General features: G+C 61.1%; 1 protein-coding gene across 3 annotated transcripts in view; it reads left to right on the forward strand.

Moving 5' to 3' along the window:
• Positions 1-5294: 5294 nt before the first annotated feature.
• Positions 5295-13476, forward strand: part of SPPL2B (signal peptide peptidase like 2B) — a 13458-nt gene continuing 5276 nt past the window's right edge. For 2 of the 3 annotated variants that reach the window (XM_008580812.1, XM_008580814.1), the window contains exons 1-12: positions 5295-5410; positions 6972-7154; positions 7922-8011; positions 8166-8305; positions 9082-9224; positions 9390-9486; positions 10064-10180; positions 11377-11458; positions 12112-12186; positions 12263-12325; positions 12420-12516; positions 13046-13123. In XM_008580812.1, the coding sequence (XP_008579034.1) occupies positions 5309-5410; positions 6972-7154; positions 7922-8011; positions 8166-8305; positions 9082-9224; positions 9390-9486; positions 10064-10180; positions 11377-11458; positions 12112-12186; positions 12263-12325; positions 12420-12516; positions 13046-13123 (1267 nt within the window). In that variant the 5' untranslated portion in view covers positions 5295-5308. The remainder of the gene's footprint in view (positions 5411-6971; positions 7155-7921; positions 8012-8165; positions 8306-9081; positions 9225-9389; positions 9487-10063; positions 10181-11376; positions 11459-12111; positions 12187-12262; positions 12326-12419; positions 12517-13045; positions 13124-13476) is intronic. The other variant, XM_008580813.1, reaches the window with a different exon arrangement.

Consider the following 13476-nt stretch of genomic DNA (forward strand, 5'->3'; position numbering starts at 1 on the left):
GGACCCTCGGCCTCCGGGTCCCCGGCCCCGGCGCAGGACCCCGCCCGGCGTGGGAGGCCAGCCTGGGGCATCGGCGTCCCCCGAGCAGCCGGCTCGCGAGCCCGGGGCCCGGCCGTGACCTTGCGGGCCTGTCCCCAGCTCCCTTCCCTTCCCCGCCGCAGCGCCACTCACCGCGACCGGGTCCCAAGTTTGCGCCCCCTCCCAGCCCAGTCCCTCCCCGGGCTCTGCCTGCCCCTTCCGGGGTCCCCTCTCCGGCGCCGTGGCCTTGGCAGGTGGCCGTCCACCCCGCCCCAGCCTCGGTGTGCCCTACGCGGGGGCGGCGCGATGCCATTAGCCGGCCCCCTCCGCAGAGGTTGCCGTGAGGGCCCCGAGGCGGCCCGGCAGGGTTGTGGCCGAGAACGCAGCTCTGGAGTGGGGTCGAGTCCTGTGACCTTGCGCAGGGGGGTCCCCGCTCAGAGCTTCTCCTGTGACCTTGGGCAGGGGGGTCCCCGCTCAGAGCTTCTCCTGTGACCTTGGGCAGGGGGGTCCCCGCTCTGAGCTTCTCCTGTGACCTTGGGCAGGGGGGGTCCCCGCTCAGAGCTTCAGTTCCTCGTCTGCGGGACGGGGATAGGAGTGTGTGGGTTCAGAAGACGAGGCCTAGCGTCGGCCCGACTGCGATAGCATGTCTATGGTGTGTCCTTGCGCATTAAGGGTTTGAGGTTTTAGTAGGGGACAGTCCGCGAGAGAGCTGGTGTGTGTACACGGCCCTAAGTGCATCTCTCACTCCAAGTCTTCCTCATCTCTTGGCTTCCGCAGCTCAGGGAATGGGGTCCCTAACAGCCCTACAGACGGGGCCCATTACCCTTGACCCCATCTTTAGGTTGCTAACTCCTGAGACGTCTCTCCAGCCCACCACCACCTCTCTGCTGCAGCTTCCAGCCGCCGTCCTCCCTGTGGCCGCCTTTGTTCCCAACGTTCCCAGTGCATTCTCGACACAGCAGGAGAGCTCTTTCTCAAAGCGTGTCAGATCTTGTCGCATCCAAATGAAAGCCTTCCCATCCCGTGGCATTCACAAGCCATCTGTGTCCTGGCTGTTCAGGAAGCCAACACCCCCACCCCCCAGCCCGCCCTGCCCCTTCCCAGCTCTCCTGGAAAGACGTGGTTTGTTTATTGAAGGCGCCTTGGGGTCTGGTCATTTTTGTTACCCTGGAGTGCCCCCATCATTCTTCTGGGAGGTTCTGTGGGAAACCCTCTTCCTAGCTGCTTTGCCAGGCCCCGTACTTCCCCCATTGTTGTGCCCTTGCTCCCTGTTTCCTCCTCATCAGTCTGAGCGATCTAAGGACGGTTTGGGGCGTTCCACACATTGGGGTGGCTTGAACCCTGGACCGTGGCGTTGTCAGCACCACGCTCCAACCGAGCTCACCCGCCAGCCCTAGATATTTTGAATGAAGGAAAAGCGAGAGGTGGATGAGGGATTGTGGGAACACCGTGGAGGGAGGGACTCAATCTGCCTGGGAGGGCTTTTGGGAAGCAGTGAAGGCCTGTTCTGGAGACTGAGTAGGAGATGGAGATGCAGAGGAATGGTGTCGGCTACTGGAGGAGCTTGAGCAGGGGCTGGGAGGTGTGACAGCTGGTGATTTATTTGGGGACGGCAAGGGGTTGGCTGTGGTTGGGGTGCAGGGTGGTGTAATGTGTAGAAGGAGAGCTTGCACCCTGAGGAAGATGTCACCGGAGGAGGCCCTTCAGGTGGACCTTGGAGGGAAGCTGGGTTTCCCTGTCAGGTCTGGAGGGCAGGGGTAGGGGGCCCACAGGCAGGGGCAGTAGCGGTAGTGGCTCCAGGCAGAGGGTAGAGTGTGGGGCGGAGCATGGCTCCCTGGGCTGGACAGGTTCGAGCCAGTTGTGGAAGGCTCACTGTGCGGGCACTCTTGGAGTTTATCCTGGGCGGGAGGAGATTGAACTTTACCCTGAGTCAGATGCAAATACAGCCCGAGGCACATCGCTCTGGGGATGTGGTTCTTCCTGGTGGGGGAAATTCGGGTGCAGGCCCAAGGATAGGACTAGCTGGCCTCTGGGCAGGAGGCTGCTAGTGGCAGTCCTAAACTCACTTGCTTCCGCTTGATGCTGGGCAAGGGACTTGACCTCCCCACTAGTACCCGCCTCCCCATCACCCCCAGCTGAGTTATGGGGCCCTTGGGGAGGCTGTTCCCCAGCCGATGGGCCCTTCACCTCAACATCTTCCCAATCTTCCTGGGTCCCTATTTTGTCACCTCTCCTAGAACACATCAAGTCATCTTAGAAGGAAGACTGCTCTCTAAGCTGGACTCCCTCATTTGTTTAAAAACCCCACTGACAGGGCCAGCCCTTGGCTCACGTGGGAGAGCGTGGTGCTGATGACACCAAGGCCACGGGTTAAGATCCCCTTACCGGTCATCTTTTAAATAAACAAATAAGTAAATAAAACCGGTGACATCTAATGCTCTCCCGGTAATTCTGAAGCACAGTTTTCCTAGAAGTTTCTAAATCTTAAGTGTTCAAAGGTGGGTGCCTTGTCTTCAGTTCTGTCCTCGGTAGTCCTAGCTTTTTCCAATCCTCCATATATATTTTTTTTTTTTTAAAGTTGACCGGTAAGGGGATCTTAACCCTTGACTTGGTGTTGTCAGCACCACGCTCAGCCAGTGAGCGAACCGGCCATCCCTATATGGGATCCGAACCCGGAGCCTGGGTGTTATCAGCACTGCACTCTCCCGAGTGAGCCACGGGCCGGCCCCCAATCCTCCATATTTTGATGGACCCTGCTAGAACTTAGGACTCTTTTAGAACTGTGTCCTGCTGAAGAATGTCTCCCAGTTCCTTTAACTCAGCAGGCGAGGAAACTGTATTCAAAGTGAGACTGCTTTCCCTGGCATTTGATAAAAGCACAGGCTTATTACTTAACGGAAAACCAGTTTTGCAAATTGTGTGGAGGAAAATCCATGAATGTGCTTTTGTGCTCTTAAATGACCTTTTAAAAGAGAAACAGTTCTATCAATTTGGGTTTTATACAAAAGACACTTCTTACCAAAAACCCAAATCCCGGAGAACAGGAGTTGGCAAATATTTTCTGGAAAAAGCCAGATGGTAGATATTTTCAGCTTTTTGGGCCACATCTGTTGCAATTACTCAACTCTGATGTTGTAGCTCAAGAGCTGTAGACCCTACATATAGGAATGTGTTCCAATAAAACTTTATTTACAAACACAGATGGTGGGCCAGGTTTGGCCTCTGTGTTGTAGATTCCCTGCCCCTGCCATGGCCCATAAACAACCCCCCTGGAGTGGGTGCTGGGGCCCTGAATATTGGGTGGACTTGTTGGAAGGGGCACACGGCTGGGCCTGGCACCAGGATCCAGACTGTGGGTTGCCCTCGGGTCAGGCAGTCTGGTGGGGAGGACCCAGAAGCCCTGATGTGGAACGACAAAGCCAGGAGAACACCAGAGCTGACATTGGGCCACTGGAACAGCAGGGCTGGGGACCCCTGGGGTCAGCAGCTGGGGGGATGGAGGGAGCCAGACAGGCAGGTCCTTTGTTATAACTTCACTGAGGGTGTGGCCGTCTGATAGCTGGTCTGTGCCCGTGTCCTGGCGCTGGGGGCCGTGAACCATCAGACCCTCTGCCATGTTAGACCTCCCCTTCCCCAGTCCCAGCCTGGGCAGAGCCACATCTGCGGTGTGGGCCTCGCCAACTAGGGGCAGGTTGGCGTCCATCCATGCTGCCTGTGCGTGGTCAGGTGAGCAGCTGCCGCCAGTTTGTTTCCATGGTCTGTGTCCCTGCCTGGAAGTTGGCAGTCCCCTGGGAGGAGCAAGCCACAGAAGGCTGGGCCCCAGGAGCAGACATGCGTAGCTCCTGAGTTCCTAGCACCAGGCTTTTCTCCTAAGACCCTCGTCCCTCTACAGGCCCGGGAGCCACCCTGCTCATCCGGGCCCCGCACCTGGGGCTGGCAGAGCAGCTGGGCCCAGGGCTGGTGATGGGTGTCCTGGTCAGGGGCTGGGGGAGTGGGGTGGCTGGCCTGCAGCTCTGCCTCCAGAACTGTGGTTGGGACAGCGGCCAGTCAGAGACCTGCTGTGGTCCAGGCAGGGGGTACCGCGAGCAGGGAGGCAAGGGATGCTTTTGTGTGAAATAACATGTCTTCACACGGCCCAATCCTGCCCTGGCGTTAATAGGGGAGGGAGTCAGCCTTCCCACCCCAGCCCCATCCACTCGGCTGCCCTCCTGAGAAGTATCCTGTGTTTCAGGACTCTGGGTCCTGTCCCTCTGTCTTACCTGAATTCAGATTGGGGGTCCCAAGAGAACTGTAGCAAGGGCCCCACTCATCCTCGGCTCCCTTTGGAGGACTTTGTCTCCTGGTCCTCGCTCTGTTTCAGAGGTACTTGCCAGATGGTCCCTGTGTACCCCTGTGCTGCCTTGTGCAGGGTTGGAAGGAGGACCTGGCCTGCCCCTCCTCTCCTCCTGGGGAGAGTGAGCCAGGAGTGGAGCAGGTGGGAGATGGCCCGCTGGGAGCTGGACTCTGCTTTTCTGGCATTTTGGGGTCTCGCCGGGAGCAGAAGGTGTAGTGTGACCCCACCTTGTCAGCTGTTGCAGAACTGCAGCCCACCTGCGTGGAGCTGCAGCTCCCAGCCCCACCCCACTTTGGACCCTAGGGCTTTTCAGCCCCTTTGGCCAGATCAGTTCCTGCCATGCTTCTCGGGGGGGAGCTGAGGGGTGCTGACCTGGGACCCTCCTGGCCTGTGCCCCATTGGTCTTGTGACTGGGCCCTGATGGCCCCCTGGTACACCAACAGGCAGTTTTAGTGTGGGCCTGTGGGTCAGGGGCCATCTCCAGACCTGTGGAGGTGCCGGCAGCTCGTCCAGGCCATCTGGCCTGGCCTCAGTGACTACCCAGGGCCTGGGGGTGGATCTGCTGACTCGCCGCACCCCTCCCTCCCTACCGGGGTTCTTCCAGGGCTTTCGTTCTCCCGCTGTCCCATCGATCCTGGGAGGCCCCACGAGATTGCGCGATCCCTGTTTTATTGATGCAGAAACTTGGGAGCCCACAGCGGTGACCCGACAGGGCCGGGGTCATGAGCCTGGGTCTGCCTAGGATGGTGCTTGTCTGTGTCCCTGGTCCTCCTCTCATTTTCTCAGTCATCAGATGTGCACACAGAGAGGAGGACATCCTGAGCAAATTGTGAGCACAGGTGCCCTTCCTGCGGGCACTCTCAGCTGGTGTGGACCTTGCTTGTCACAGGGCCTTGAGAACCCGGGGCTGTGCTTCTGACCACTGTCTTCTTGCTGTAGGTGGCCTGTGAGTATGGGATGGTGCATGTGGTCCCTGAGGCTGGGACCATCAAAGGCAAAGACTACTGCATCCTGTACAACCCGCAGTGGGCCCACCTGCCGCAGGACCTCAGCAAAGCGGTGAGTACCGCAGGCTCCCAAGGGTTCCTGGGCTCATCTTGCAGGAAGGCTTGAGTTAGGAACCCCAGGCAGGATCTGCTCAGAGGCAAGCAGCAGGCTCTGGGCAGGTGGCCACTTGCCACTGGAGGCTGGGACGCCCTCAGATGAGCCCCTCAGCCTGTCTGGGCCTCAGTTTCCCCAGTCATAAATGAAAACATTGCAGAGGGGTGTCGGGGGATGCTGGCCAAGCCCCTGGTGCTGGGCTGGGGTTGGCTGGCTGTGCCTTTTCAGCTGCTGTATGCCAGGCCCATGTTGAGTGTGCCAGGACAGAGGGGTCCTCGGAGGAGTGACAGCAGAGCACACAGTGGGGCGGGTACAGGGAGGGCGCCCACCAGACCCTTTCCTTCACTCAACCCAGAGGGCCCCATCCCACCAAGCCTGCCCTGCAGGCGGCTGCCTCCTGCTGTCCCTTCCTGTCTGCCTTGCACACAGTGTGTGTGCGTGTGCGTGTGCATGTGTGCCTGTGTACGTCTGTATGTGACCGCGCATCTATGTATCTGCGTGTGTGCACATGTGCCTGCATGTAAGCATGTGCACATCTGTGTGTGTGCATGTGTCTGTGCGTGTCTGTGTATACATAGACGCTTGTGTGTGTGCATGGTGTGCTCAAGTCTGCGTGAGCGCATGCGTGCATGTGTGTGCCTCGTCTACCTCCTGCACCCTCGGGTCTCCAAGAGCCTGGGCCTTGCCTTTCTGCTTTGGGCCTCCCTAGCCTCACGTGGTGCCAGCACAAGGTGGGGACCTCCTCAGTCTTGCTAAGTGAGTTGTGAGGCTGCACAGTTGGGGACTGTGTGCCACGCAGGGCGTCTCAGATGTGTGGGGACAGCTGGGAGTTCTAGCGAGCGCTTTGTGAGGCCTGGGACACAGTGGGCTCCCTGTCAGTGCGTGCTGCGTGGACACGAGCTGGGAAGCCCAGCAGGGGGACATCCAGAGCCTGCTCATCTGCGGACGTGCAGAGCAGGCTGCTCTCCACTCGGGGGTTCCAGGGACGAGAGGGGAGGCCCAGTTTTATTGCCAGTAGCAGGGTGGGCCACAGGTGGCTTTCTGGGCTGTGGGTCCAGAGCGTGGCCCCAGACTTGGGATGGCAGGTCTGGGCCTCAACCTGGCTCTGTCCCGAGGGAGCTGCTGGGCATGGGGACTGTCAGCCTCCCCTTTGTGGACAGAAGTGTGAGCACCTTCTCCTGGGGATTCTGGGGGCCTCCTGCTTAATTAATGTTCAGCAGATGGCAGAGGGGGGAAAGTAATTCTGTTCTCTTGGGCTATGAGAGCCACCCATGGCCCTGGATACCCGCACCTGAGCTCCTGAGGCAGCTGAGGCCTAAATTGTCCAGTTGCAGGGTCCTGCTGCTGGGAAACAGCAGTGGCCCTGCCCAGTCTCCTCCTCACCTGACCAGCCCCGTCCTGGGGCTGAAACCATATGGGGAGTTTAGTTGGGGGGTTGCGTCAGGGTACAACTCACTGTGGAGTTTTGGGTGTTAGAGGGTCCGCCTCTGCCTCAGGCACGTGTTCTCTGCCCCCTCAGTCTCTCCTGCAGCTGCGCGACTGGACTGCCTCCCTGCTCTGCTCCACGTCGGACCTTCCTGTCAATGGCTTCAGCAACCAGATCCCGCTGGTGACTCGGGGGAACTGCACCTTCTACGAGAAAGTGAGGCTGGCCCAGGGCAGCGGGGCACGGGGGCTGCTCATCGTCAGCAGGCAGAAGCTGGTAGGGCCCTTCGGCGTTCCCCCCAGGCTGGGACAGTGGGCACCCAGAGTGGGTGGCTCTGGACGGCCCCCAGTGCACGTTCATCTCCCAGAGATGAACGTGGGCACCAGGCTCTGTCCTGAACCTCCGTCCCTTCTCAGAGTGGCAGGGCAGGTCTTAAGACTGCTCACTTAGACACCCCACTGTAGGGAGGAGCCCTGGGCGCCAGCATGGCAGAGGGGACGCAGCAAGGAGTCAGGTATATGCTGGCCAGACAGCCACAGTGGGGGCAGAGACAAAGACCTGAGTTTCTCTCGAGCTGCTGACTCGGGCCGTGGGCTTCAGATATGGTCTTGCAGGGCCTGTCCCAGGAGTTGGCTGGAGGCCCCACCCTCCTGCAGCGCCCGGGGTCGGAGCTCTGAGTGACTTCCGAGGACTTGGGGCAAGGCCCACAGCTGGTCTCCCGACCCCCGCAACCCCAGTGCCCTGACCTGAGGAGCTGGCCCAGCCTGGGACTGGCAGTGGTGGCTCATAGCATGTGGCCCTGGCCGGGTGGCCTGGCTGACCTGCAGAATGGGGCTGTAGTTGTCAGCTGGGGCCCAGCAGGGTGGGGGCCGTGCCCGAGGTGGAGTCCCACTTGCTGCCCGGGAGCAGTTCTACTTGCCCCGCCCACCCTGGGCACCCAGAAGGGTCTCATGCTCCCCTTGGCCCACGCTGGGCCATGCTTAGGAGCCTGCCTGCCATGTGGTCTGGGGGTGACTCCCTGCCCTCCCTCCTCTTGGCTCCAGGTCCCCCCTGGGGGCAACAAGACACAGTATGATGAGATCGGCATTCCCGTGGCCCTGCTCAGCTACAGCGACATGCTGGACATCTTCAGGGTAGGCCCACCTGGGGGTCTTGAGAAGATGGTGGGCAGGCTGCTTGGGCTGCAGCCCCTGGGGGTGCTTCTCACCCCAGGAATCGAGACCGGGGGTGGCGGGTGAGCACGGGGCAAGGCGTTGGTGATGTTTAGCTCGGTGTGTTCCCGGGCAGAGCTTCGGACACACGGTGCGGGCAGCACTGTATGCCCCCAAGGAGCCGGTGCTGGATTACAACATGGTCATCATCTTCTTCATGGCCGTGGGCACAGTCGCCGGTGGGGGCTACTGGGCCGGTAGCCGGGACGTGAAGAAGTGAGTGCTGTGCGCCAGCTGTGTGTGACATGTGTGTGTGAGACATGCACCTGTGATGGGTGGTAGCTTGGACAGGAAAGGGGAATCGTCCAAGTCACAGGGCTACTGGGAGGAGGGGCGTCCACTCACCTAGAGAACCTTCTTGAATATGAACACCCAGGAGACCCATCCAGAGGCCCCAGCATGAGAAACCCTGTGAGGGCCCTGCTGAAGACGCAGATGGGGAGGTTGGGTGGAGGTGGAACTGGGCTGGGGGCAGCTGTGGGAGGCCCACGGGGCCACGCTCACAGGCCTGGCCTCCACGTCCACGTGGCTGGTGGGGGAACATTCCACACTTTTCCATCCACCACTGTAGTAGTGAAACCTTTGGCCCCGGGGTGGCTGGGGCTCACCTCGGTGCAGCTGTTTCCCTGAGGAGTTGGGCTCCTTGTCTCAGGGTGGAGTCGGGCTCCCCCTCCGGGCAGGTGGAGAGAGAAGGTTGGCCCACTTGCCGTTGTTTCCCCAGGAGCTGCCCTGAGGCCATAGGGATGCAGTTTAAAGCCCTGTTCCTGGGGGGCTGGAAGCCAGTGCCAACCTCTGGCTTGGCCAGGTGGCTGCCCCAGACTGTCCTTGTGGGCGTGGACTCCGCTCTTGCGCTTCAAGCCCCTGCGTGGTCTGTCCCTGGTCCGTCTGGGAGTGCCGGCCGCCGGCAGCTCTGAGCACATCGGCGTGTGGTGGCCAGCATGGGGCGTTGAGGGCGGGCCCAGTGTCCTCGTGACCCCCTGGCTTCTTCCAAGAAGGTACATGAAGCACAAGCGGGACGACGGCCCTGAGAAGCAGGAGGACGAGGCGGTGGACGTGACCCCGGTCATGATCTGCGTGTTCGTGGTCATGTGCTGCTCCATGCTGGTGCTGCTTTACTACTTCTACGACCACCTCGGTGCGCCCCGCCCCGCCCCCACCATGGCCCCGGTAACCCGCCAGCTTCCCTGTAGCTAGGGGGCTTCTGCACCCCACGTGAGGGGCTGACTGTGGAGTAGTGAAGTCCGTCTTCCCGGTGGGGCCGGCCTGCCGGGTGGGACCTCACCTTGCCCGCTCCCCACAGTCTACATTGTCATCGCGATTTTCTGCCTGGCCTCCTCCACGGGCCTCTACAGCTGCCTGTCGCCCTTCGTCCGGAGGCTGCCGTTCTGCAAATGCAGGTGAGTCTACTTGAGCCGTGCGGGCGGCCTCTGCCGTGCCCGGTCCTCCGCCCGCACAGCCTGCTCTTGGCTTCTGCCTCGTTTCCCGCCCCTGAGGCTCAGGGCTCTGCCTGACGATGGCCAGGACCCCCTTCCTCTCGCATGGCACAGCTTGGGACATACAGCAGGTGCCCACTCAGTGCTGGCTGGGTTCCCAGGCCCTGGAGCAAGGCAGAGCTGGGAGGTGGGTGCTGGTTCTCAGGTCCCCTCCCCACATCCTGTCCCGTGAAGAGCTATCCACAGCCCCCACAACCCCAGTGCCTGCCCTATGCTGGCCTCTGCCCTGCCAGTTTCTGCTCTGTGAACGTGAGGGGACATGAAGTAGAGGCAGGCAGGACATGGGGCTGGCTCTCGGGAGGGGGCGCCTCGGCAGAGCCCCCATGGGCAGTGGGAGATGGAGGCAGCTTAGGGGCTTTGCAGGGAGCCATCCTTGTCAGGGCCAGTAGTCTGGGTAGGGGTGGCCAGGAGGGCTGGGGGTGGTGGGGTTGTTGGTGTTAGTCGGTGGGCCTGGGGCTCTGACCATCCGACCACCCCCCAGGGTCCCCGAGAACAGCCTGCCATACTTCCACAAGCGCCCGCAGGTCCGCATGCTGCTGCTGGCGCTCCTGTGCGTGGCCATCAGTGTGGCATGGGGCGTCTTCCGCAATGAGAACCAGTAAGTGCCGCGCCCTCTTGCTGGCTGTCCTCAGGTGCTCCTGGCTGGCCGGGCTGCTGCTGTGCCATGACCTCCCCATGCTTCCCTTGAGACCTTTCAGGAGCAGCCTGGAGCCGCTTCAACTCCGTGGTTATTAAAAGCGGTTATTAAAAGCACTCCGCCCAGGCTCACCTGACAGGCCACCGGCTGTGGTCCCCTGCCTGCCGCCTGTGTTCAGTTTCACCCGGGTTTGTCTGCCATGGGATCCCTGATTGGAATCTGGACAGATGCTGCGATTCCTCCTGGCTGCCGGTGCCTGTGGCCTCTGGCTTGGCTTCCATGGGACTCTCAGGCAGGGGAGGGAGACGCTGCCCTGAGACACTGTTCGTCCCTGTCCCTGCCCGCGGCCTCTGAGCAGTGCGGGGGCAGGGGTGGGGGTGGGCACTGCTGCTCCCATACGCTGGCTTCCCGCCGGCGGTGACTGTGGATGCCTCCTGCCAGCCCCGGCCTCCCTGCAAGGCAGAGCACCTGGCACCCTGGCCAAGAGGACAAAGCTGCCTGTCCCAGCCCAGCTCCCACTGCTGCCGCTGACACCATCTGGCATATTCTCTGAGCTTTTCCCAAGGAAGCCAAATGCTCTTGGCTTCAGCACTGTTTGGAGCCACAGCAGATTCAGCTGGCAGAAGGAAAACCTGAAAATATTTTGAGTCCTTTGTACACAAAGAGAAAACAAACTCTTGCAGTTAAATCCAAGCTGGGAAACGTGCTCCATGGCATAAAATTAGAGGTGGCCGCGGCTGTGCAGCCTGTGTGGGCGCCCCTGGCACTCCTGCTGCACTGCGAATACTCGGGTCTCCGCACACACCCCTGGGTGTGAAGCCCCCAGCAGTGGCAGAGACAAAGCAGCCAGGTCCCCTGCCCATTCTGCCAGACACATGCGAGAGAGCCCGGGTGTGTCCACCTCTCTCTGGCCTGCAGAGGGGGTGGGGTGCGGCTGTCCTCATCCTTCTGGCACAGTGGCCCTTGGTGCTGCAGCCTCTGCAGCTGGCCTGTCCGAGGGCAGAGGCGTGCCAAGGATGTCAGCTTGGCCTGCTTGGTGGCTGAGGAGCCAGGGACCTGGTGGGTGGTGACTCATCGGTGGAGGATGAAGTTGGGATGCAAAGTCCTGGGGTACCATGGAGCCTCTGCCCGGGTGGTGACGCTGTTGTGTCCTGCAGGTGGGCCTGGGTCCTTCAGGACACCCTGGGCATTGCCTTCTGCCTCTACATGCTGAAGACCATCCGCCTGCCGACTTTCAAGGTGGGGGCTGGGGAGGCACGGCAGCTGGGGGCCGTGTGCGGGTGGCATGGCCTTTGCAGGTCTGTGCCTCTAGTCACCACCCTGGTGACAGAGCTGACTAGACCTGGTGTGGACGTTGGGGCTTAAGGAGTCGCCCCAGAACCTCCCCCAACGTGGCCTGGGGCCGCTAGTCAGGGCCTGGCCCAGGCAGGTTGCTGCAGGGCAGTCTTTTTCCAGGATGGCACCTAGTGTGTTTGGGGTTAATTTCCCACTGGACGAGGTGACAGGAAGAGTTGCTTAGACTCGACGAGACAGAGTGGGCGAGCGCAGCAGGCAGGCCTGGGCTGAGGATGTTGGTGCGCCCCGGCCGTGCGGTCACTTGCGGGACATACATCCCTAAAGTGCGCTGTCTTCTGTCACTTGGAAATTTTAAAAGCTTGACTTCTGTTCTCTCCTCGAACTATGACCTGAACTCACCCCAAAGTGCTCTTGCTGGCTGTCCTTACCCCAGGGGGCCCGAGCCTGCTCTGCTCAGACTCTCTCCTAAAGGCCTCGTCCTCGGGGCAGGTGCTGGGCCTCTGAGAGATGACCAGGGCGTGGCGTGGTGGGGTGTGGGAGGGACAGTCCGGCGCAGGCGTGGGCTGGCGGACGCGTCTCAGGCCGGGCTCCCGCAGGCCTGCACGCTGCTGCTGCTGGTGCTCTTTGTCTACGACGTCTTCTTCGTCTTCGTCACGCCCTTCCTGACCAGGGTAGGTGCCCTTGCCCGCCCCCCGTGCCTCCCACGCCCCCGTTTCCTCCCTGTGACACTCCCCCCGTTGTGTGCAGAGTGGGAACAGCATCATGGTGGAGGTGGCCGCTGGGCCTTCAAACTCGGCCACGCACGAGAAGGTATGTCACCCGACCATAGGGGCCTCGGGGGCACTGTCCTGGGTGGAGTTGGGTCCGCCTCCTGGAGAAGGCCGTCTCCTCTGCTTCTCTGCAGCTGCCCATGGTCCTGAAGGTGCCCAGGCTGAACTCTCCGCTGGCCTTGTGTGACCAGCCCTTCTCCATCCTGGGCTTTGGGGACATCTTGGTGCCAGGTATTGAGGTTCGGGGGGCACAGGGGTCAGAGCTCCGCGATGGGGCTCTGCTGGCCTTCCTGGGGGGTGGGCCCTGCCCGAATCCCAGAGCCAGGGCCTGGCATCCTTGGGAGTCACAGCTGGAAGGAGGAGCCGCAGGGTGGGGATGAAGCCCAGGGACTTGGGCTCAGGGTCAGGGCGGGCACCCTGTGCCTGGGTTGGCCAGGGGATTCAGGGCAGCCTCCAGATGGGATCTGGGCCTTGCGCCATCTCGGTTGCGGCTGCACAGATGTGCCTGCCAGGCCCTCGCTGCTGTAGAGGGCAACTGAGGTGTCTCAGCTGAGTTGCGGGTGACATCATCCCAGCTCTGGGCTGAGCCGGTGGTCTGGCCCATTTTGTAAAGTGACAGTACGAGCCGCTCAGCAGAGAACACATGGCGCCCAGCAGGCACTCAGTGGTGGCAGTCCATTCCCAGGGAGTCCCCCATTCCTGAGACTCTGGGAAGGGCCCCAGGGCTGTGGGTGAGCCACTGCCATGTCCCTCTCCCCAGGGCTGCTCGTGGCTTACTGCCACAGGTTCGACATCCAGGTGCAGTCCTCCAGGGTCTACTTCGTGGCCTGCACTATTGGTACGTACCACGGCTGCTCCCAGGGCCACCGCGCAGTTGGGAGGACAGGCCACCGACTGAGGGCTGGCTGCTCCAACAATTCGTCCTCCGCCCTGGGCTTGGAGCAGGGTGCGGGCAGCCCTGCTTCCCTTTCCAGGGCTTTCCTCGGTTCTCTTTTTCCCTTTTTTCCTTTCTTTGTCTTTCTTTTCTTTGCCTCGTCTTCCACTTATTTCTTTTCTTACCAAAGCCATTTACACAAGAGTTTCATTTTCTGTTGAGCCCAGAACTTTTAAAAAACTTTCCAAACCAGTCTCACGGTGCCCCAGCCGTGCCGCTCCTGCTGCGTGTGCGCACAGCACACTCGTCCGCCCCGC

The sequence above is a fragment of the Galeopterus variegatus genome, unplaced genomic scaffold, assembly GCF_000696425.1.
Source record: "Galeopterus variegatus unplaced genomic scaffold, G_variegatus-3.0.2 Scaffold2165, whole genome shotgun sequence".
In the NCBI taxonomy this organism is placed as follows: Eukaryota; Metazoa; Chordata; class Mammalia; order Dermoptera; family Cynocephalidae; genus Galeopterus; species Galeopterus variegatus.